This window comes from Typha latifolia, chromosome 15 (assembly GCF_019914945.1).
Source record: "Typha latifolia isolate L0001 chromosome 15, TyphaL0001v2, whole genome shotgun sequence".
Taxonomy (NCBI): Eukaryota; Viridiplantae; Streptophyta; class Magnoliopsida; order Poales; family Typhaceae; genus Typha; species Typha latifolia.
In genome coordinates, this window is record NC_133100.1 from 7,455,467 (window position 1) to 7,477,588 (window position 22,122).

Sequence of the window (22,122 nt, forward strand, 5' to 3'; positions counted from 1 at the left end):
GTTATTATCATTCGCACACTATTTATATATAGATACTTATTATTGGACTCATAGATTTCATTTTTATAGTCTCAAAATCACCCCAATTTAATTTTAACCTCTCTGTACTCTTTTATCCTAAGAAAATTTAAGAACACTTCTACTTGGGCTCATAAACTATTCCATATTTCTATGTACATTTCTTGAAATGTTCTTTTAGTACCCATGGTGCTCCTAAACTATTAATATTTTTAATCCATTAAGAAAAATATGAAATGATGAAAATGTCCCACTATATTAACACTCATTTTTTTATTCCCCCCCCCCCCCAAAATAAGGGTATAAAGATTTTTTAAAAAAAATCTAAATATAATGGGGAACCAACGGAAATTTGACCGATAATTTTACGAGGTCTATGTATACCGAAAGAAAATTTATTCAAAATAGTTTACAATTTGGTTTTATTATTGTTCACACGATTACACTCTATTAAGTGAATATTTATTATTCGACTCGTATATTTTAGTTTTATTGCCCGAAAGACACTCAAATTAATTTTAACCTAATAGCAGCTAACAAATATAAAAATATTCTATTACTTCTTAAAATACAAAGTAAAATTCCGCTAGTTCGATCTTAATTAATACCCATGCAGGATTCTTCGTTAGTCTCCCCTCCGAGTTTCAAATTTTCCATTAATTTTGAATATTAAAATATTAAAATCTGAATTATCGTAGATTTGCAGTTGTAACTCAGATAGGATAGATCTTGCTTTTGAACCAATTCCTGAATTATTTTCCTATCTCGTAGACACGATCCAGAGTTCCAAACCACTCAGTTCTTCATTGACACATTGCATGACTATGAGTCTATGATAGATTTCATTTCAGATAAAGCTCAAGAGCAATACTCATGAACAACTTCATGTTCAATTCGTTGTGAGGAGGACACCAGCTATCATATCCATCATTGGTGTTTCAAACCGATCACAAAGTGTGCTTGCTCAAAACAACAAGAGAACAAAAGAGAGCAAAGAAAATGTTAAGAATCCTATTATGAAAAGTAACTCTGGAGAGAAAATAAGAAAAGGAAGATCAAGGAAAGTAAGCAAATTCCTAATACCGTTAGTATACGACATTAATGCCATGTCGAGTAATTTCAAGTACTCAATGGGAAAATAACATCTGATCCAAATCATCAGCTCCCAAGAAAGTTTTAGCATAGTTACTTGTTTTTAGTCCTTGAAAACATCTCGAGGTTTGCAAAAACTCATCGATTTAGACAAATATTTGCAGAATAACGGTCTTCGAGAGCGGTAGACAAGTAAATAATGAGAAAACAAGATAATTGCTGAATAATGGTGACTTCAGTAAAATTTTAATGTTTGGAGTATCTAAATGACAATTATCAAAACTTCTTTTTAATTCTGATTATGAGTTTTTTTTCTTTTATTGTATTGAATATGTCTGTCAAATCTCAATGAGTATGCTTGGTTTTTCCACAAATACTTTCCAAACTGCATCTAATTTCAGATAACCAGTGACTGAAATAAGTTAACAGAGATAACAAGACAAATTTGATCCAAGTGCTAATTACAAACTTTCACTTAATCAAGAAAACCAACTCTCTCTACCATTTGATCATGAAATTTAATCCTACATCATTTGGCACCAACGCAACGATGATTACAAGACTCTGTAGATGTTTCAAAGTTTTGGAGAATATTAACCAACAATTCATGGACAAAACATGGGAGATCGCAATGCTCGCATTAATGTCCATGGTATGGAGATCGCATGAACACAACATGATAAGGAATCTTGGGAAAATTTTAAACTAACCATCTCCTAAATGATGAGAGAAAAGAAAGTTTAAGCATGGCTGGGCTGCAGGCAACTCTGGATCTCTTGATTAAAAGAGAGAATCAGATGCACTTCTACTCGTGTTACAATAGAAGAAAACAGCTAGAAGAGAATATACCTTCTAAAGCTCTAAATATGTTTGCAATTTTGTACCCCTTTCAGAAGGGAGGAAAAAAGAATGTCTACAAGGAGTTCAAAGCCTTCGATGCTGCATATATGAAGTCCAAGAAACCAGTTCCCTTGAGTAGACCTTTCCCAGTTAATAATTCAAAATCTATCAACAACAAAAATCCGATAATAGCTGCTTTCCCATTTATCAGCTCATTTTTTCCAGTGAAACCAAAACCTTCAGAATCTTCATCAACAACCATTCTCACCTGAAAAGGGCAAATTAGGATGAAACTCAGAATAGCATCAATATGCAAGCATGTCTAGAAGATAAATGAAACTGACTAACCAGATTTTTCAAAAGTCTCATGAGATGTTGGGAAAAGGAAAATGCTTTCCACCATTGAATAGGTAGACAAGAATAAACGAGTGTACAGAATGCTTGCCAAGGATGTTATGGAATTCAAGTCAGAGAAAACAGAAAGTAAGAGGAGGATTAAGGACCTTCGATTTGCACCTACCACCTTGCGACTTAATCAGAATATACTCTAATTTTAGGTTTTTGTGAAGTCAAAATTTGATTCAGTTTTGCTATTGTTAGAATGGAATTACTTGTGATGCTTCTAGTCTTCAATAACTTACTAAAGATAAATATATAATTTCATCAAACATTTACGCTTCGTTTTCCTCTCTGCTTATTTGAGCCTTCCAGATGAGTGCAACTCTCTAAAAGATATCATTTTTCCTACTGGGTTAAACAAGTCTAGAAAGCCATCTCAAAGGAAGCTGTGCATTATAAGTAACGCTTTCATGAAACACAGTTTCTTCCTTGATTTCCATTTTGATGAAAAATGGAAAACCAAACTCTGAAAGGTAAATGTTTGATTGCCGCTAGTGGTTGTAATTTATTGTATCATCTTATGCTAGATTTTGAAGGTCTACCTATTCTAGTTTCTTAAAATGCTCCACAAATCTTCCAGCACAATATCACATAAGTTACGTACTATGTTATTTGAGGACAATATATGAAGGTTCAAAAGAAAATAAAATTGTAAGACAAAATGAAAATTGACAGGAAGAGAGAAAGTTACCTCTTCCACATTGACATCAGATGCAGTAGCTCCAGGTTGAGCTCTGCCACTAAAAAGGATCTCCGCAGATACTCCAGAATCTGTGGCTCCTCTCATGTTAATATATATGTTCTCATTGTCTGTTTTCACAGGATACACGAAAAGTGTCCTCAGAACAGGTGTAAGAACCCTAAGAACAGGGTTCTTTGGGTACCAATCCTTTATTGCTCCAGTCCGAAGATCAAACGTGCTATCTGTCGACGGGCAAATAATACACCCATCCTGAAAATAAATAGAAAAAAAAATAAATTTTTATTTGTCAAAGGGAGCTTTCTCAAAGAATTTGAGTATCTTGATCAATACTGAAATGAAGCTAAAAGTTCTTTCTTTATGCCTCTCTACATCTACATGCAAGTTCTCAGAAAACTACTGCATCATCTTTTAGTCCCTGATGCATTTCAACTAGAATTGGAATGCCAAATGACAAGAAGAATAGGTAACATTCTCGGTCAAACTGGGCGAAATTTCAAAACCCCAAATTTCTAACTAGAAGCTCTAGTTTAGACAACAATGTCAACAGTTCCATTAAAGTTAAATTCTTCTAGATAGTTACAACTATAAGTTCTGAAAAAAATTAATGAATAACTGGTAAGGTGGTAAGAACCACCTGAGTGAGTTTAGCATTGATAAGGCCTTCGCTGTACGCCCCCTCGGCCGGCGACCGGTTCTCAATCGCAAAAACCTCATCTTTGTACCAAAGCAACAAGATGGTCTCCCCATTTTGCACGATCACCCGTCGCTCCCCCTTCGGCAGCGCCGCTATCGGAACGGGCACCCAATTTCCCCCATCACCACCCCCGATCCCGCCTCCGGGCACCGCCGCCTTCTGCTCCCCTCCCTCTATTTGTGACAGCTCGGTGGCCTTGCAGATTAACCCAAGAGCTCTTGGAACATGGCGGTGGGAAAGGAGGAGGTGCTGCTTGGGAGGGAGGAAAGGGGAAGAGGAGAAGAGCAAGGTAGTAGCTGTACGGGAGATCTTGGATGCTATGGCCATTGCCATTGCCATTGCAATGGAGAAGAGAGAAATCAAAACCCAAACCCTAACCCTAAGAGGGAAGATGAGGTTGGTGGAGGAATAGAGAGGGAAGTGCAGCTCATAGCCACAAGATTGGAGATAAAATGAGAGAAAAAAAAAATTGGGGGATGGGAGTTTGGGGAAGAGGAGGTGACACATTTATAGGTTTCTGTCCAGTAGAGTCCCAGTCAGCAAATCTAAATGGGATTCAGGAAAGGATATATATTTAAATACATTTGGAGTTTTTGACCAAACTAGCCCAGTCTCAGATTAATTTTATGGAAATAAATCACACTCCAAACTTAGTACCAAAAACTTTTATCTACTTTTTGGTACCAAGTCCGGAAGATATAATGTAAAGTTTAAACTCCATCTGTGATGATAATTCGACCGTTGCTTCTCCTCCCATTTCCCTCAACTTTTCTCCCTCTCCTTCCATGGCTTCTTCCACTGCTCTGCTCGCCAAATCCCTCTCTCTCCAATTCCAAACACCAAACTCCAACCTTAAACCGATCCAATCTCGAATACAATCCCCAAATACTCCATCGCAAATCCTCCGAACGCATCCTCCCAAAACCCCCAAATTTACAGAATCCCAAGCCTTCCCCAACTCCCTCCCCCTCCACTCCAAGAACCCACATGTCATCTACAAGGAAGTCCAAAACCTCGCCCGCCTCGGCCGCCTCCGTGAAGCCCTAACCGTCCTCGATTACCTCGAGCACCGGGGCGTCCCCGTGAACGCGACCACCTTCTCCTCCCTCCTCTCCGCTTGCTCCCGGAGTAAAGCTCTCGCCTTTGGCCGCCAAATCCATGTGCACATAAGAATCAACGGCCTCGAAAGCAATGAATTCGTGGTTTCTAAGCTGATTGAGATGTACGCCTCCTGCGGCGCCGCAGAGGATGCCGCGGCGGTCCTCTCGGTGCTCGCGCCCAAGAGCGCGTACCCGTGGAACGCGCTTCTCAAAGGACACGTGGTCGGCGGACGGCGGTGGAGCCAAGGTCCGGTCGCTGTGTTTCAAAAGATGCGGGAGGCTGGGGTGGCGGTGAATGAGTACACGTTCTCTTGCTTGATTAAGAGCTTCGCGGGATCGCCGGCACCTACTCTAGGGATGAAGGCGCACGCACTTTTGATCAAGAATGGGTTCGCCGGTGCCCCAGTGCTTCTACGGACTTGTTTGGTTGACATGTACTTCAAGTGTGGGAAGATTCGGATGGCGATGAAGATGTTTGATGAAATTCCCGAACGAGATGTCGTCTTGTGGGGAACAGTTATTGCAGGGTTTACGCATAGTGGGTTAAAGAAGGAAGCATTGGCATATTTGAGGTTCATGGTGGAAAATGGGTTAGAGCCAAATTCAGTAATAATAACGTCGGTTCTGCCAGTGATTGGAGAAATATCGGAGCGTGATTTGGGTCGGGAGATTCATGGGTATGTGTTAAAGAAGTTCCACGATTATGGGAAGCTTGTTTCTATCCTATCCGGATTGATTGACATGTACTGTAAATGTGGTGATATGATATCGGGAAGGCGGGTGTTCTATGGATCTGCTGAAAGGAATGCAGTGTCATGGACTGCTCTTATGTCAGGGTATGCCTCAAATGGCAGGCTTGAGCAAGCACTGAGATCAATCATTTGGATGCAACAAGAAGGCATCAGACCGGATGTTGTCTCCATTGCTACAGTTATTCCAGTCTGTGCTAAACTGAAAGCATTGAAGCAAGGGAAAGAAGTCCACGCTTATGCCGTGAAAAGTTGGTTTCTGCCCAATGTTTCTATATCCACTTCTTTGATAACAATGTATGCAGCGTGTGGAACCTTAGAGTATTCAATCAGAGTGTTTGATGGAATGTTGAGGAAGAATGTCATAGCCTGGACAGCGTTGATTGACTCCTATCTGAAAAATGGCTGCCCATCTAATGCTTTAGATGTGTTCAGATCTATGCAGGTAGCCAATCGCAGGCCAGACGCTGTTGCCATTAGTAGGATGTTAAGTGCTTGTGGTGAATTGAGTGCTTTAAAACACGGGAAGGAGGTACATGGCCAAGTACTAAAGATGAAGTTGGACCTAATTCCTCTTGTTGCAGCAGAAATAGTCAACATGTATGGTAGATGCGCAGAAGTTGAGATGGCACAAAGGGTCTTCGATCGAATCCAATCAAAGGGATCATTGACTTGTACTGCAATAGTAAAAGCTTATGGATGCAATGGTCGATATATGGAGGCACTAAAACTCTTCGATTGGATGCTATCGAATGGTTTCATTCCAAACAATTTCACTTTTGATTCAGTCTTTACGATTTGCGACAAGGCAGAGCTGTACGATAGAGCTGTTAGGATATTTGATTCCATGGTTCGGGAGTATGATCTGAAGCCATCGGAAGAGAATTATGATTGCATGATCCGCCTGCTCACTCGTGCAGGACAGGAAAGGGAAGCACAGAGATTTATCTTTCTGAAATCTACTCTACTCTAACAGAGAATTATGATTGCATGATCCGCCTACTCACTCATGCGCATATTTTGCTTCAGAGAAAGGTAAAGATGTTGATTCTCCTCTGCTCAGTGTTCATTAATTATTGGTCCACTTCATGTCTGAACAACTTAGAGGGGAGAATAATTAGTTTCTGCTCTGTAGATAAACATCTGAGATTAATTCTATTGGGCCATTTCTTTGGTGTCTTTTGTTCCACTGCAGTTTTTCTAGGATTATGATTAATAGATCATATGCAATTACTTGCAAGAAATATAAGAAGATGCTGTAATGGCTAACGAATAGAATGTTTGATGCAATTATGTAGGCGTCAAGTAGTCTGGTCAAGACCTCAAAGATGAACATAACAGTCCAACCCAATAGTGCAAATCGGCCCAAGATAGATAAGATTATGTACAGCATTTCAAGCATTCCCCTAAGATTAGCTATTTCTAACTATACTTTCCTTGTGTGATATTTTCTCAAGTATTTATTGGTAAGCAGATGGAAGATTAGCTACATTGGACGAAATTTGGACTCTTGATCCTTAGAAAAACTAAAACTAGCTATGATAATATGTTAGATAAATAATTGACCTAAAAACTTAAGCTTTTAAGTAATAGATTATTACTACATATAATGTCTTAATGAGATTGGGATTCTAACCTCGCACGATCATGGACAATGCGATCATCTGATGGTCCCATCATCATGCTTGTTCAAATTCTACGATCTCTTGTGATGCATCATGTATTACTCTGTAACTCTATCATTTATGATTAGAGAAAATTATAAGCTCTGTTGAATAATTGCTTATTCCCAATGTACCAATGTGAGATTATGCGTTATCTTTGATGCTTAATTTTCTTTTATAAATCATGAACTCGTAGGTTAATTATAGACCTTACTTATATAAACTATTGGAACAACTCTCCTGGTAAACAAAAAATTCTATTAAACATTAAACTCCAACATCCACAAGGGATTCAAACCCATGAAATCTGTGCTAGTAGAATTTGAACCCCCCTGTTTGGCCTCTTAAAAGCCTAAGCTGATAAAAGAATAATTACTTAATATTAGAAGTTATTATGTTTCTCAAAAACAAAAACAAAAAATCTCAAAAATATTAGAAGGCACCTTACTCAACCGATAACTGATTCTTAGACTTGAATTAAGCAATACGTATTAGTAAACTCCCACTTTATTATTATTATTATTATTATTATTATTATTATTATTATTATTATTAAGAATACATACATATAGTCTCGATTTCGATTTTATCCTTTTAAAAAAATAAAATAAAATTGAGTCGAAACAAATTTAGTTTAAATCCATATGATTCTGAAACCAAAGTCAAAAGCAGCAACCCCCAACATAGGTTTTCGGATAAATAGCAGCATAAAGAATTCGGATAAGTAACAAACTGTCATCTTATTACTTATTCATATGCGTATCTATCTATCCAAGCTGGCTCCATGGCTCATCTCATTAAAAATTAAAAAAATAATTAAAAAAAATTAAAAAATCCTAATTTAAAAAAAAACACCATAAAATAAGATCCCCAGGATCAGAGTATCTGGGCCCCACACCTGTGCTTCCCAAATCCAGTATCGGTCTCCCAGGCGTACACGTAAGCGTCACTGTGCGACACCTGGGCCTCAATACTCGTGCAAGCATCCGACAAGGATCCGGACCTCCCCCGCGTGTATCAAGCTCCCACCAACTCGGTACGGCCTGCGTCCGTGCTACGGCGCGCCTACACGTGGCGGTCACCTGCCACACACGAGATTCGGACACCCCCCCCGCCCCCCTCTAGTCCTCTTCGTGACGTAGCTACCATATAAAAAGTTCATTAATTCAATATTAAAAATTGTTAATTAAGCAAATTATAAAAATTATTTTTAAGAAATTGATACCTCTTTATCATAAGATTTGTTTTTAATCTAACTATATAACATTATTAACTCACAGAGCCATTTTTGTATCACCTAATCACTAAAAATAATTTTTTTAATTCACCTATTTGAGCATATTGTTTTAATGTGCAGATTTAAAATAGTCAAAGACTCCTCTTTAAAATTTGACTCCAAATTAGGTGAGCTGGAAACCAATTTACAAAGAGCAATGTGAGTTAATTTAAATAAATAAAACAGAAAATATTACTACAATTAAAAATATATTGTACAAAAAAAAAATGAATCATTTTATTTTTATAATTTATTCTTGCCATGTCAAATTAGATACTTTGATATTTGTTATAGTTAATGGATCAACTATATTATAAGATTAATCTAACTAGTGTTAAAGGAGGGCGTTCTATTATTCTATGACAATAGTTTTTATAAAATTCAATACAAAAGTAAAATATTTAAAGTTATAAAAAAATGTTAATTATTTATAAAAAATTTTGTGTTAATTATATATATATATATTTATCTTTTTTTATTAGCCAATTGGGATAGGAATATAAGATTTGATTGTCCCTGGGAAGGGACCTTCCATAGACTCTCTGTCAAATTTTGGTCGGGTGATCTATGGGAACCATGGTGACTAAGTAATAGAATTATATATATATATATATATATCATATATATAATTCAGATGAGATAAAATAATTTATTAAGAAATTAAAAACTCATTCAAACCTCAACCTGACGTACGTACGTCTTTAATGGAAGCCAGCCCGTCCATCTCAAAGCGTGTGATGGCGACCTCTCTCTCTCTCTCTCTCTCTCTCTCTCTCTCTCTCTCTCTCTCTCGCTCTCCCTCTCTCGTTCACTCTTACAGCTGTACACTTCCAGCTCGATATAGCTACTCACTGCCCTCTCTAACTCAAAACATCCCCCACCATATCCTCATCCATCTCTCACCTTCTTAAATTATTATTATTATTATTATATATATTCATCACTTCCCAATCTCAGTAGCTACCAGGAAACTCAATCACCTCTCATCTCCTCCTATATATATACACACACACCTCACACTTCCCTAACACTACTTGATCGTCTACTCGATCTCGACTACAAACTACAACAATACCCAATATTTTCACTGTTTTCGTACTAATGTCGACCAGAGATAAGGAAAGTCCCGAACACTTGCCGACGACGACTGATGCCCTGGTCACTTACCGGGGAGTCCGCAAGCGGAAGTGGGGGAAGTGGGTTTCCGAAATCCGCGAGCCGGGGAAGAAGACCCGGATCTGGCTCGGCAGCTTCGAGTCGGCGGAGATGGCCGCCGTGGCGCATGACGTGGCGGCGCTGCAGCTCAAGGGCCGAGCCGCGCGGCTCAACTTTCCGGGATCGGTCGACCGGTTCCCCCGGCCAGCCAGCTCCGAGCCGGAGGACATCCGAGCCGCCGCGCTCGAGGCGGCGGCGCGGGCCCGGGTCGGGTTCGGTTCGGCGTCGGATCCGGCTCTGGCGGGATCCGGTTGGGAACTGCGGGGCGAATGCGACGAGTTGGGCTTGGAGTCGCCTGCGCTGTGGGCTGAGCTGGCTGAGGCGATGCTGATGGACCCACCCGTCTGGGGCAGTGCCTTCGCTGACGTGGAGGACTGGGGACACGTGTCTCTGTGGGACCCGCTGCTGTGAGCCTCCCTGGCTGAGTCCCCCACCCCCACGTCGAGACGTGGGCTTGTATTATTACTGGGTGTAGCACGTGACAAACACGCGAATACAAATGAATGTATTATTATTATTATTATTTCTACAGTTTCTACTTAATGGGTGGAATTAAAATAAGCAAGTATTCGTATACAGCATTATAGTATACGCGTGATTCTATTATATATGACTAGATATTTAAATATTTAGTCTACTCTAAATTGGATAATATTCCTGAATTAAGTTATCTCAAAATTTATTTCTTATTCTTTTAATTTGAGTACTTTGATTCAAATTAAGCATATCTCGTAAGTCTTGGAGAACTCATTAAATTGTTTGTAGTTAACATTAATGGCAGGCCAAAGTCTGGCCTTCTACATTCTCAAGTGGGTAAATGAAGATTGAATCATGAGCTAAAAGGAAATAATATGGAGAAATAGTTTATAATGGTGCCCAAGAAAATAAAATTATCATCAAAATAAATTATTTTTGTTTTTTTTTTGGGACAAGTACAGCTTTACCCTTCTTTAGTTTGCATGTACTTTAGATTTAAGTACTTAACAACACTCAGCATCATTAGTGTCGATATTTTGTAATGCATGCGAGTTGCTAAATGATTATACCTGTGGGGGTAATGAAGTCTTTTCACATTCTCACTAGCATTTTATTATAAATAAATAAATTTAAAAAAAAAACTTATAACAAAGTCGCCACCTCGTAGGAGACACGTTGATCGACGTAAACACTAACATTGTCGGAATCTCTCTTTATTTGTTTTTTGTTTAAGGATTGTCGGAGTCTTTGGAAGGGAAACCGCGTAGGGTTTGTCACATCCCTGGGATTTGAGATGGATTAGTGAAATATTATAACACTTAAACTAACCCACCAGAATAATACTTTAATCCATGCATGCCCAAAAATTATTCTCAGCTTCCTTTTTCTTTGTTCTTGATCAACCTGCATTCATATCTTGCTCAATCTTTTTGACGATCCATTACAGAAAACACCATCACAACTTTGACTTCCAACGGATAGATATATTATAATTCCCAACTTGACTAAGTAAAAGAAATGTGGAACTCGTGGAGCCATGAGTGCATCATCTCTTTCACTCTCAAAGACAGCTAATTGAGTTGCAAAGAAAACAGAGAGATGCGAATTTTTATTTTTTTTAATTTATTTTAAGCCCAATAAACCTCATGGTCTAGATGATGGATGAGAAAGAAAAAGATAGTGATGGAAGATTTAGGATATATTCCAATGGGATTTTTGGGTGTCGGAGAAGGATCAAGCGATGCTGGTGGAACGTCAAACAGCTTCATCCTGCCAAATTTTTGCATGCAAAGTGTCAGATTTAGGATCTGATCTCTGTGGTGCGGTGCGGTGCGGTGTGATTGGTGATTTGGTGTGGAGTAGCACATCTTGACTAGTCTAGTCAACAGTGTGAGTCAAAGACTTCAAAGTTACTGGTCAACTGGCCCATAACAAATAGGAGTGTTGATGGATATGGGAGTTGGTTGATGAGTAAACAAAATGGTGGACAACTGGGAGGATGTGGACTTCATGGGATTTTTTTCTTTCTTTCCAAGAGTTGTAATACCACCGTCTGCAAAATTATTATTTTCTTATGCGGAAATATTAAGGATTTAATCTTAGTTATATTTGTGTGTATACCTTGAAATTTTTACTTTTTTATTTTTTTTGTGTATATCCCTCTAAATTTGATATTTGCACATGTAACTCTGAAACATATATTTTCTAAATTACTTTTCAAAATTAATCTTTTTTTTATAAAAAAAATTGTCTAAATTATTCAAATTTTAACTGTTTGTTAGCTTCAATACTCCTAGAGGTATCATGGCAAAATAAAGGTCTAAAAGGTGTACATGAAAAAAATCGTATGTTTGAGGGGTATACATAAGATTAATATTAAGAAGGGCCAGGAGATTTTTGAAGGGAATAAATCCACACAGACAAAAAAGAAAAAGAAAAAAAGAACGCCCTTTAATCCTAGTGAGCCCTATCTTGACTATTTGGAAAAGAAAGATAACAGTAACAATTTTGAGTAATTTACAGAGCAAAGAAGGACAAATAGCACAGGCATAGCATGATGAGATTAGACACAAGGCACACCAAAAGATCATCGATCACACAAATATGCTGATAGATTGCTGGCACATACAATGACATCAGACTTAGATCCTTTAGATGAAGAGCAAATGATTCTACCAAGAAATATATAACGAAATAAGATGAACAATCTCGAAAGCTTCGATGGTTAAAAGGGTTAGAAGTTGAATGAGTTTTCCCACTCTACCCTCGTACAGGGGAGTGGAACACAAAACTGCGTCATAAGAAAAAAGAAAAAAAAGAGCACTTTCACTGAAAAAGAAAATATTACTTTCTTAAAAATTTGTTAAAAAAATTTCGGGACACACGCATCAAATATCACATGCTTTATGTAATGGTTGTAAGTAAAAAAGCCAATCTACAAGCTTCTAAATCTCTCCTGGAAGTTGCATTTTGAAACACAGCACATACTTCCATCGTTTCCATCCAACATCGTTCTAGTGTTGTGGTCGTCGGATGAGCCCTGGTATCTGCAGAAATGCATATAAATAGGAGAGAAAAATCATATGGCTGTTGACATATAGCACATCCTTTAATTTATTGAGAAAGACAACAGAAATACCAGGAAGCATAAAAAAGAGAAAGTCCTAACAAACAGGAAGCTAATAAAGAGAGAAATATATCTCTAGAAGTTAAACATGGAGAAAAACTTGTGCTAGCTTGCACTACTTCAGCTGTGGTAGATTACAAACCTCAACACCATGAGGGCCTATTCGATTGCGAGATATGAAATTCAGTATGAGTGATGCAAATTCCTCTGGTACATCTTCCTGAAACAAGCAATTTAAGCAAAGCATCAATTAGTGCACTATAGTTAAAAGCCCAGAAAAATTCATATTTCAACATCCATCATATGCCAAAGGCCAGAATTCAAGTCCAAATTCCATGCTACTGGATTTAGTTTAGTAATACTGATAATTATAAATTACGTGGTATCAAAACCATGCCATAGTTCACAAGATCTTCCTTAATAGTTTCTAGCTATTATCAAACATGTTCTGACCCTTCAGAAATTGCAAAATTCGATTAAAAAATCTGTTGATTTCTATCAGTTTACTTCTCAGGTGCAGAACTAAGATCACAAACAATTGCAAAATCTATAACATTCTGTCTAGTGAGCTTTAGTTTGATTTAATAAGCCTGAAAGACCACAGTGAGACTTCGGTCTAAGAAGAAGCATAATTCAATGTTTGGTATACTTTCCAGCATCTTGTATTTGGAGTTTTGATGACTTGCAGAGGAAGTTTTGTGCATTAGTTTAGGGTATTACTTAAAGCTCAATAATTTGAATGATAGAAATTAGTTTCCAACCAGAGCCACTTTCATCCACATACAGTTTGACTTCTTGAATATGTCCAAGTAAGCAGGCCATAATCATCTTCACTACATGACATCTCACTTCAGCATGGTGTTATACAAGTGCTAGAGTACATTTACATCAGCCTGTTGGATGCTGCCAAGTTTGAGTTTCTTAAATTTTCAATATATGCATCACATCTGTTGCTGGCTAGACAAATTGATATTGAGAAAAGAAGTAACCTGAATTGCATGTCCAGTGGCCCGAACAATAATCATTTGAAACTTGCCTTGCATTTGACCAATTGTTAGAGCTCTGTTGCAACATAGCCAACACGTTACACAATCGGTGATAAAAAAAGGTTTAACCAAGCTATACAAATTGATGCACCATCCATTAAACTCAAGGAAAAAAAAATCGAACTTTGACATAAATCCAATTCAAAATAACATTCAAGAAAAAAAAAATGAATGGTCTTACAAGAGAAGTTAACTAAAAAGAGCATGTACCGACAAGTGATTTAATTAGAACCTGTCTAATCTGTCTGTTCCAGCTAATAGCAAGAGTTTTGGAACTGGACATGATAAGAACTTATCAGAGAGGCCTTCATACCTGAAAGCATGTAAATACTAAATAATGAGTTCCTCAATTTATGATCATGCTGAAAATGAATTCATGAAAAAGTAGGCTGAATCCAAAATCTTGTCAGTAGATTTTCTAGAAAAATTAATTATCATTTTGAAGTTTGTCTACAAGAATTCAAAGTAGGACTCAATAAATTAAAATAATAGTAAGTTATTTGCTGAACTTGCTATTTCAGAAGTTAAATTGGTCATCTTGGGAAGTAATTTTTTATTGATCCCACTAGCCGGCTAAAAAGATTAGGCTATACATTCTATGAATGAGAAAACTTTTTTGGCCACATGAAGTTCTTTATCCGTCTCTATATCAATTCCACTACTGCATAGTAGGTCTCACTCATTTATCATGCATCTAATTTGTATTGAAGTGTATTTCATAACTGTGTATCATATCGTTCCTTCCTTTATACTCTCTCTCTTGCTTCATTTGTTCTTATTCTTTTCCCAGGGTTTCCAACCCTGAACTAATCTCAAGGTTTCACATTTCCGCTACATCATTAGTGTAGTAAATGTGATTTCACAAGATGTGTTGTTGAATAGTGACCATAGCAAGCTTCATAAAGTTGGGTACTTGGGTAGTCATCTTCGAGCCAATGCAAGATACTGATCAATGATACCGATGAACACTACCTTACACTCTGATTAATTCTTATTCATGATATTTCAAATTTAAACGACACGAGTGAGCTTTTGTGTTAGAACTTCAATGTGTTAAGAAGGCATTATGAGGTGATTTTCCATAAAGATGTTACCAACTTTTCTGCAAAGATACGGACATACCAGCCTTTCCAATACTTTTCTGATTCTTCAAGAGGTGTACGGTATGTATAACTGCAAAAAAACTGAGGTACAGTTAGTTCATGATAAATCAGAATATATGAGCTGCAAAGTTATTGCTGTCATTGATTATTTAATGAAACTGCAAAGCAAATAAAAAAAAAGGTTGTCAGATGGAATTGCTTACCATTTTTTTGATTCAACATACTTTAAAGTTGATGGAACAGATAGACGGGCAGATTCAGCATTCCTCAATGGGCCACCTCTGACACTCCATTCGACCTATGAAAGAGAATAATATTTCCAAATTGTATAAAAGATAAAGAAATAGTATTTATTTTTAGATGCAAATCAATAGTTCTGCACATCATATATCAGATATGGCACCTCACTTGGCTGTATAGATCGAACTTAATTTGATAATTCCACTTGCCAAATAATAGTAAGCAAATGGTATTGATATTAATAATCATGAACTCCCATTACATATGATCAACAAGAAAACAATATCTACTAATTTATAAATAAAAATATCCCAACAAAAGTAGATTTTATGTTTAGGCTTCACTTTCCAGAGTGCCAAAATAGCAAGTATGTTACTGCAGTATCATATTGTATTTGAAATCAATATTAATCCCATAACAGTTTCACTGTTTGCTAGCGGAAAAAAATTCAATCAAATGACATGCTCTATCATGCAGTTTTGGTATGTATCAGATGTTATACCCAAGATTATTTAGCTCTTTGATACTCAAGAGTCAAGACTACATATCAAAATTTCCTAAGACCCTCAGACAAAAGATCTAGGAACTCATACTAGTATCAGTACTTGCAGCAAAAATAACTCCAATAAAACATCTACTCATGAAGTGAGCATCTATTCCCTGATAGGGAACTCAAGAGAATTTCACACATCAAAGGGACCAGCACTTACTGTTAAGGAAAAATTAAATTCAAGTAGGCAAGAGATTTGTTGCTATATAAAGGGTTGGCTTCACATTAGAACCAAGGTCAAACCTTGCCATGAACCCTCCAAAAATTTGATGCAAAAATCCATAAGGAAAAATACAACTATTCTTATGCTGAACATTTTTGAAAGTCAGCCAGCAGCTACTATATAAAAAGAAGCATCAAATAATTTCCGCTGATATTTGAAGAAAGTTGATAGTAGATATTGCTGAACATACTGCTTTTTCAATAGAAGAAAAGTATTGCATTCGACTTGATAGAATCTTCTGCATATGAACCAACGATGACATGGCAGTTCCCTATTTCAAAAGTTAAATGAATTAGAACTAAATGTGAGCAGTATATGAAATGAAAATGGACCTCATGCTAAGAATATTTTCGAGTGTGAAAACGGACCTCAACTACATCAACGACAATAAGTCCTGTTATACTGGAAATGGCTTTTCTTGCAGCCACATGTACAGCTACTGAACCTCCCATGCTGAATAGGAGGAGAACAAAACCAATAAAACAAGGAGAAAAAGGAAATAGATTCATCACTTGCAGATTATGGCACTACAGATCAGCAAGTATGATATGGATACATGTACAAGTTTATTTCATGTACTTGTGGCAAAATAGCTAATGTCCAAAAGGAAAAAGAGATTATTTCTCTCCAAGATCAAAATAGATGAGCCTTTTTGCTTATTGTGGTGTTAGTTTGCATGTAAAAAGGTTCTAACATAGTGACAAACCAAATGAAAAAAACACCAGGGAAAAAAGGGAGGAAAAAGAAATATTGTTCGCTCCTCACTTTTAGCATGTTGTTCACACACATTTTAGCATAGAATGCAATTATCATATAGGATAGTAACTAGTTGTCTAAGGAGACTTCCCTCGTCACATTTTCAATAGCACTTCCGCTTTCATTTTTCTTTTTTCTTAATCTTTACTAATATCCTGTGGTTAAGAAATCAGGCTGACCACTCTTCCCTTGTTGTAATGAAAATTTAATTGCTTCCACTGTACTGTTAAGCATGGATCCACAAAAGACAGTCTAAGAAGAACACTATCTCATGCATATTGTCCCCAGATCTAACGTGAAGAAAATGTTCTATAGGAACTTTTCTTCTTTTTCAATGGTCTTTTCTTTCTAGTCTTCTAGAGGTTGTGGAAAGGCGTCGAGGATGTTCATCATTACAAACTTATAACATAGAGTTATAAACCACAATTGCACGATGCACATTCTGCAAGAGACAATATGAGTACATCTGTAACTCAGAAAATGCAATATCAACTTCAGTGAAATAAAGTTGATGATTGATAAAACCAAAATAATTCAAGCAAACAATGTCTCCAAGTGGAAAACCTGTGGCCAACAAGTATGATTGCTGGCGCAGAATCTCCATACATAGTCCTCAAAACATCCAAAACATCGTTGCACAGAGTCTGTGAATGGAAAGAGTTGCAAAGCAAATTTTAGAAGGATGTCGCTTAACAGAAAAGGATTCTCAAAAGGCCAAGAAACCTAAGTGATTAACAGAGTGATGGAAACAGATCTCACAGAAAAATATTTAGTCAAAAATATGAACTTGTTCTACACAAACAATTACCAAGATTCAAGGAACATACTTCAATAGATAAATCCAGATTATTGTCAGTAGAGGACTTTCCATGCCCTCGCAGATCCATTGCAACAACACGAGCCTTTTCCTTGATTCTACTTGCTGATAATGCAAAAGAAAGCCTGGAGCAGAATGAAATTTTAATAATCATATTGAGAATAGCAAGTAAAAAATGTCAAGAAATATTTCCTTCTAACCTTTTTGTGAAAGGTTGGACATATCATATACTGTTTCCACAATAATGCGTTGATAAAATTAGAACTCTAATAACAGATATCAGTAACATATTAGGTACACTAAAGATCTTAATAACATGCAGAAAGAGATCAGAAATCGTCCATCAGTGACCAAATTACATTGAGATCCATTCTAATCACAAATTAACCTCCACTGATATCTGCAATAAACTCTCTAGAAATTTAGTAGTAATGCGAATCATATTGCTTTAATAGACTATTTAGAATTACAAGCAACAATACAACCATCTGCATTACATAATTTGCAAGGAACCTGAACATTCTATTAAGATTGTAGATGGTCAGATCCAAAATTTACAGATAGTAATTGCAGTGAATTTGAGGAAACTAGAAGTGTCAATCTTCAAGGGCATCCATTAAAAATTAACAAATTACTCAATTCGGTACAGGCATACCCTGAATAGCCACCTCCATGCAAACAAAAAACAACTGGTCCTTCTGATCCAGCTTTGTAAACATGAAATACCTGAAAGTGAGAAAGTGAAAGAGATACAATGTGATTCAACTTTTCATGCAATAAAAAGCATAAATTACGATACTAATGGCGATAACTATAATGTTACTCACATTGTCTGATCCCTGAATTCTTACATCTTCTTCTTCATCAAGATAACCTGACCAGTCTAGAGGTGCATACTTTTGGAGTGAACTACTGTAGAAACATTTCAGAAATGCAATAGCTTCATTCATTTAAAAGCATGCAACCAAAACTATTGGCATCGATCAACAAGTCCTTTCTATATCTAACCAAGTAAAAATACACATAGCGGATGTTGCAAGAACCTCCTAAAAATTATTACCTTGAATAAGTTTCATATCAAAAGCAGCAGTGAGTTTACAACTTGACAAAGTAAATTATAAGTAGATTAGTTAATTAATAATTACACTTTTACGTATCAATACATGCTATTTTCTAATTAATTTTGCTATCTATCTGCAGACTGAAACTACACTTTTCCACGATATGGAAGGTATCACTATAGTTGGTATGGCAAGAAGAGCTAAATCTCTTTCAGTCCTGACAGTCAAAATCTAGATGGACAACGAGTCTGGAGAGATATACTTACAGCATAGTCATGATTTTTATATCAAGTTATAATGTTTGTTAATTATTCATAAGGTAAACTTTAGAAGCACAAATACCAACTAGAATATAATACTTTTCACGCACTCCTTTCACTGTAAAGACAAATCCAAGTAACTAAGAACCCTAGTTTGCCTATTCATCAACTAACGATACAATTGAAAAAACCAGTTACAAGTTCCACCATTTCAGAAAACTTTTGAAGCATTTCCAGTTCTCCACTCGTCTTGCATAAGTTTCTTCCTAAAATCATCTCAAGTAACTATAATGCAACATTGCAATGTAAACGAGTCCTTGATTTCTCCGATCCAACTAATAGAGAACCAAATCGAGGAAGATAAGCGATGGATCGAGAAATGGTTTCTCACCGGGAAGCGGGGCGCGGGGGGACCGAATCGGGAGAGAATGGCGAAGAAGAGCCGACAACCTCTTCCGGCGCGTCTTCTTGGAGGGAGGAAAGATTGGAGGGCTCCATGGATTTCGTCTTCTTCTAGGATTCAATTCTTCGCGAAGGAAGAGGCCGATAGAGATGGGAGGAGTGAGGAAAGGAAGAAGAATGAAAGAAAGAAGGAAAGAAAGAAGGTGGCATGCACCGCTCGTGCGGAGACTGGTGAGCGAGAGAAACTTCTTGATGGAGTCCCATCACCAAGTGGCAGGATCCATGTTAATTACGCCTTACCTGCGGTCTACCAGACAATTTAGTAATTTTGTGTTTAACAACCCCATTTAAAACTATTTGTAACCTGACCCCTACTTTTTGCTTCATCAGAAAATTATTAAATTATAGGAAAATCTATCAAAAACACTCTACTTTTTCTTTATTAGCAAATTTTTTTAGATTAATAAAATAAATTGAGAACTATGTTAAGGTCAAAAGTAACGAACAATAACTAACAGTAACTAAATATTTTCAATTTCATTAACTGATAATATGGTATGTGTTTTGAGGCATTTAAAACAAAATGCAGGATGGAATAATAAATAATCATATAGCAGGGTGTAAAACAATAATAAAAGTAGGAAAGGGGTATTTTTGATCAATTTCTCTAAAAAAATAAAGGTGTTATCTAGAAATTAACTTTAAAAGGGTAATTTTGTCATTATAAAATTATATAATAGGATTAAGGGTTAAATATATTTTATCCATTTGTACTTATGTCTAAATTTCTTCAAACTATACTTACAACTAAAGGATATTGTTAGATTTTTTATTTAAATTAACATAGCAAAAACTGAATTGCAGACTCATTTTCTTTATTTTCTAATTTTTTATGGACAAAAATGCCCCTCCCATATCTAAGCACTTTTTTTATTTTTAATACCTAACTTTTTTTGTCTTATTTTCTTTTTCACACATGGCCGCTTCGTTACGAATTGGCCTAATTCGATTCGCAATGGTTCTGGACTCGATGAAACACGTAATTTTTAAGGGAATCTGCGAACAGTCTAATCAACGGATCCTCTTGAATTTTGGATATGTTGTTGCTCTTGAAGAGAGCTTTCTAACAAATCTAAGATCACGGAATTCGGACAGTTAGATCTCAAGATATCGACCAAACAGTGGCCGAAGGTCAATTAGATCCTATCTTGATAGCCTAGATAAATGCTAGGTTTAGTTTTTAGTATGAAAGGGGAGAAGTTATTGTAGAAGAGGGAGGTTAGAAGCTGGAAGAGGCCGACTAGAGACTTGGGTAGTAGAAAAAAGGATGTGAGAGAATACACCAATGGCTGGAGAGAAGTAGAGAAGGAGATAAAAACACCAAAACTAATTCCAATATCATCATCTCACTCCAATTAGGATTTTCTCTACATATATATAGACTTACCCCCAAGAACTCCTCAACTAAGTTAAACAACTCAAAACAACCCAAATCCTAACAAAACCCACCCTTTCGCCGCGGTGCGTTCGAACACGCCTGATCGCGTTCGAACGCGAAATTTTCATTCTTTGTCAATGCGAACGTTGTGCAGGCGTTCGAACGGTCGCATTCGAATGACCCGATTCCGTTCGAACGCGCCATTTGCATTCTTTGTTTTTGTGAATGTGATGTAGGCATTTGCACCCCCTATTCGAACGTGGTCCTTGCGTTCGAACGCGCCTCGACAAAAATAATTTTATTGCTTTTAACAAACTCAACTAGATAAATAGGCTAATCCCAATAAACCCAATGTCATGCGTGGAGCTAATATGAATCGAATTGTATCATCTTCCAATGCCTAAATGCTTAATAAAAAAATTAGAATAAAATCCTGCCAAATTTGTCTAATAAATCGATACGGTATTTCGGTCATTTAGTCGTGTTTCATTAATTCAGACAGAAAATTTAAAAGTATCACAAATTTGAGATTTTTTTAATTACAGATGGATAAAATAATTTTGGACATAGAGTAAAATATATTTAACTCTGGGATTAAAGAATCACAATGTTTGTTCATAAGAAATATTTCCATGAACATCATGCATGACGAACAAAACCTCATGCACGCATGAATATCGAAGCATTTCGTATATTATTCATGTCTACGTGCTTGTCATGATAACGATATGTAAACATACAAATCGAAAACATAAAAAAAAAAAAAAAATATTATATATTTTGTTGTTACTATTATTATTATTCATATCCTACAATATTAATATTTATCATTTTATCCATACAATTTGCTTAGAATGCCTTAAAAGATCACGCTGTTAATTTTCTTAATAATCAACTATCACACAAATGGATTAAAATAACTAAAAATACAATATTTTCTTAATATACTTGAATAAAATTTTAAAGTTAAGATAAGAACTAGATTTTAAAGTCAAGTAAAAATATGCTAGATATTTGTTTTTTTTTTTTAATTTTGAAAGTTAAACAGAATCTTCGTTATGTTAGATTATTGTTGGGATTAAAATTAACTCAAGAATTTTTTAGATTTATTATTGGGAAACTATATTTTACCTCCACCTAAATTTACTTAATATTCTCTGTAGTTTTATTTGTATCACTTTATTTTATTATATTACATTCAGACTAAAATAACATATTTTCTTTATTATAATTGACCAATCTATGTCGCAAATTTAAAAATACTTATTAGATACAAGGTTGTATAAGATTATTCAAAATTCTCAGTATATTGAATTTCAAATCACATAAATATTATAAATATTATAAATATAAGGTGGTACTAGGACACAAAT

The 22,122-nt window shown here is 36.2% G+C and overlaps 4 protein-coding genes across 10 annotated transcripts; 2 read left to right on the plus strand and 2 right to left on the minus strand.

Annotated features, from left to right (window-relative positions):
• Nucleotides 1-1,866: 1,866 nt before the first annotated feature.
• LOC140801720 (uncharacterized) lies at nucleotides 1,867-4,225 on the minus strand. Its single transcript, XM_073156967.1, has 3 exons — nucleotides 3,687-4,225; nucleotides 3,041-3,301; nucleotides 1,867-2,218 (listed from the first exon to the last, which is right to left on the minus strand). Exons 1-3 carry the CDS (start codon nucleotides 4,083-4,085, stop codon nucleotides 2,024-2,026), a joined length of 855 nt encoding a protein of 284 aa, XP_073013068.1. The 5' UTR covers nucleotides 4,086-4,225; the 3' UTR covers nucleotides 1,867-2,023.
• A 134-nt stretch (nucleotides 4,226-4,359) lies between these two features.
• LOC140801719 (pentatricopeptide repeat-containing protein At1g71460, chloroplastic) lies at nucleotides 4,360-6,782 on the plus strand. Of its 2 annotated transcripts, XM_073156966.1 has the most exons (2): nucleotides 4,360-5,523; nucleotides 5,623-6,782. In XM_073156966.1, the coding sequence occupies exons 1-2, from the start codon at nucleotides 4,532-4,534 to the stop codon at nucleotides 6,566-6,568; spliced, it is 1,938 nt and encodes a 645-aa protein (XP_073013067.1). In that variant the 5' UTR covers nucleotides 4,360-4,531; the 3' UTR covers nucleotides 6,569-6,782. The 2 variants fall into 2 exon arrangements, with proteins under 2 accessions (XP_073013067.1, XP_073013066.1); XM_073156965.1 differs by having other exon boundaries at nucleotides 4,360-6,782.
• Nucleotides 6,783-9,416: 2,634 nt separating this feature from the next.
• Nucleotides 9,417-10,326, plus strand: LOC140801721 (ethylene-responsive transcription factor ERF022-like). The gene has a single exon (XM_073156968.1). The coding sequence runs from the start codon at nucleotides 9,637-9,639 to the stop codon at nucleotides 10,159-10,161; it is 525 nt and encodes a 174-aa protein (XP_073013069.1). The 5' UTR covers nucleotides 9,417-9,636; the 3' UTR covers nucleotides 10,162-10,326.
• A 2,230-nt stretch (nucleotides 10,327-12,556) lies between these two features.
• Nucleotides 12,557-19,543, minus strand: LOC140802172 (uncharacterized). 6 transcript variants are annotated; one of them, XR_012111598.1, is made up of 13 exons: nucleotides 19,301-19,532; nucleotides 18,416-18,500; nucleotides 18,244-18,314; nucleotides 17,599-17,713; nucleotides 17,336-17,415; nucleotides 16,384-16,468; nucleotides 16,206-16,286; nucleotides 15,206-15,300; nucleotides 15,022-15,072; nucleotides 14,110-14,212; nucleotides 13,843-13,915; nucleotides 12,996-13,073; nucleotides 12,557-12,773 (listed from the first exon to the last, which is right to left on the minus strand). XR_012111598.1 is itself a non-coding variant. In XM_073157614.1 (13 exons), the coding sequence occupies exons 1-13, from the start codon at nucleotides 19,405-19,407 to the stop codon at nucleotides 12,741-12,743; spliced, it is 1,035 nt and encodes a 344-aa protein (XP_073013715.1). In that variant the 5' UTR covers nucleotides 19,408-19,543; the 3' UTR covers nucleotides 12,557-12,740. The 6 variants fall into 6 exon arrangements, 1 of the variants encoding a protein (XP_073013715.1); XR_012111600.1 differs by having other exon boundaries at nucleotides 14,132-14,212; nucleotides 15,022-15,083; XM_073157614.1 differs by having other exon boundaries at nucleotides 14,132-14,212; nucleotides 19,301-19,543.
• Between the last annotated feature and the right edge of the window lie 2,579 nt (nucleotides 19,544-22,122).

Excerpts from the sequence above, each read along its gene's own strand:
- LOC140802172 (XM_073157614.1), bottom strand. The coding sequence starts at position 19,407 with ATGGAGCCCTCCAATCTTTCCTCCCTCCAAGAAGACGCGCCGGAAGAG. Across the intron at positions 18,501-19,300 it reads CCCCCGCGCCCCGCTTCCCG|TAGTTCACTCCAAAAGTATG; the intron begins GTGAGAAACCAT and ends ATGTTTCTACAG. Across the intron at positions 16,287-16,383 it reads TTGTCGTTGATGTAGTTGAG|GGAACTGCCATGTCATCGTT; the intron begins GTCCGTTTTCAC and ends CTTTTGAAATAG.
- LOC140801720 (XM_073156967.1), bottom strand. The coding sequence starts at position 4,085 with ATGGCAATGGCAATGGCCATAGCATCCAAGATCTCCCGTACAGCTACT. Across the intron at positions 3,302-3,686 it reads TCAATGCTAAACTCACTCAG|GATGGGTGTATTATTTGCCC; the intron begins GTGGTTCTTACC and ends ATTTATTTTCAG. Across the intron at positions 2,219-3,040 it reads CTGATGTCAATGTGGAAGAG|GTGAGAATGGTTGTTGATGA; the intron begins GTAACTTTCTCT and ends TGCCCTTTTCAG.
- LOC140801721 (XM_073156968.1), top strand. The coding sequence starts at position 9,637 with ATGTCGACCAGAGATAAGGAAAGTCCCGAACACTTGCCGACGACGACT.
- LOC140801719 (XM_073156965.1), top strand. The coding sequence starts at position 4,532 with ATGGCTTCTTCCACTGCTCTGCTCGCCAAATCCCTCTCTCTCCAATTC.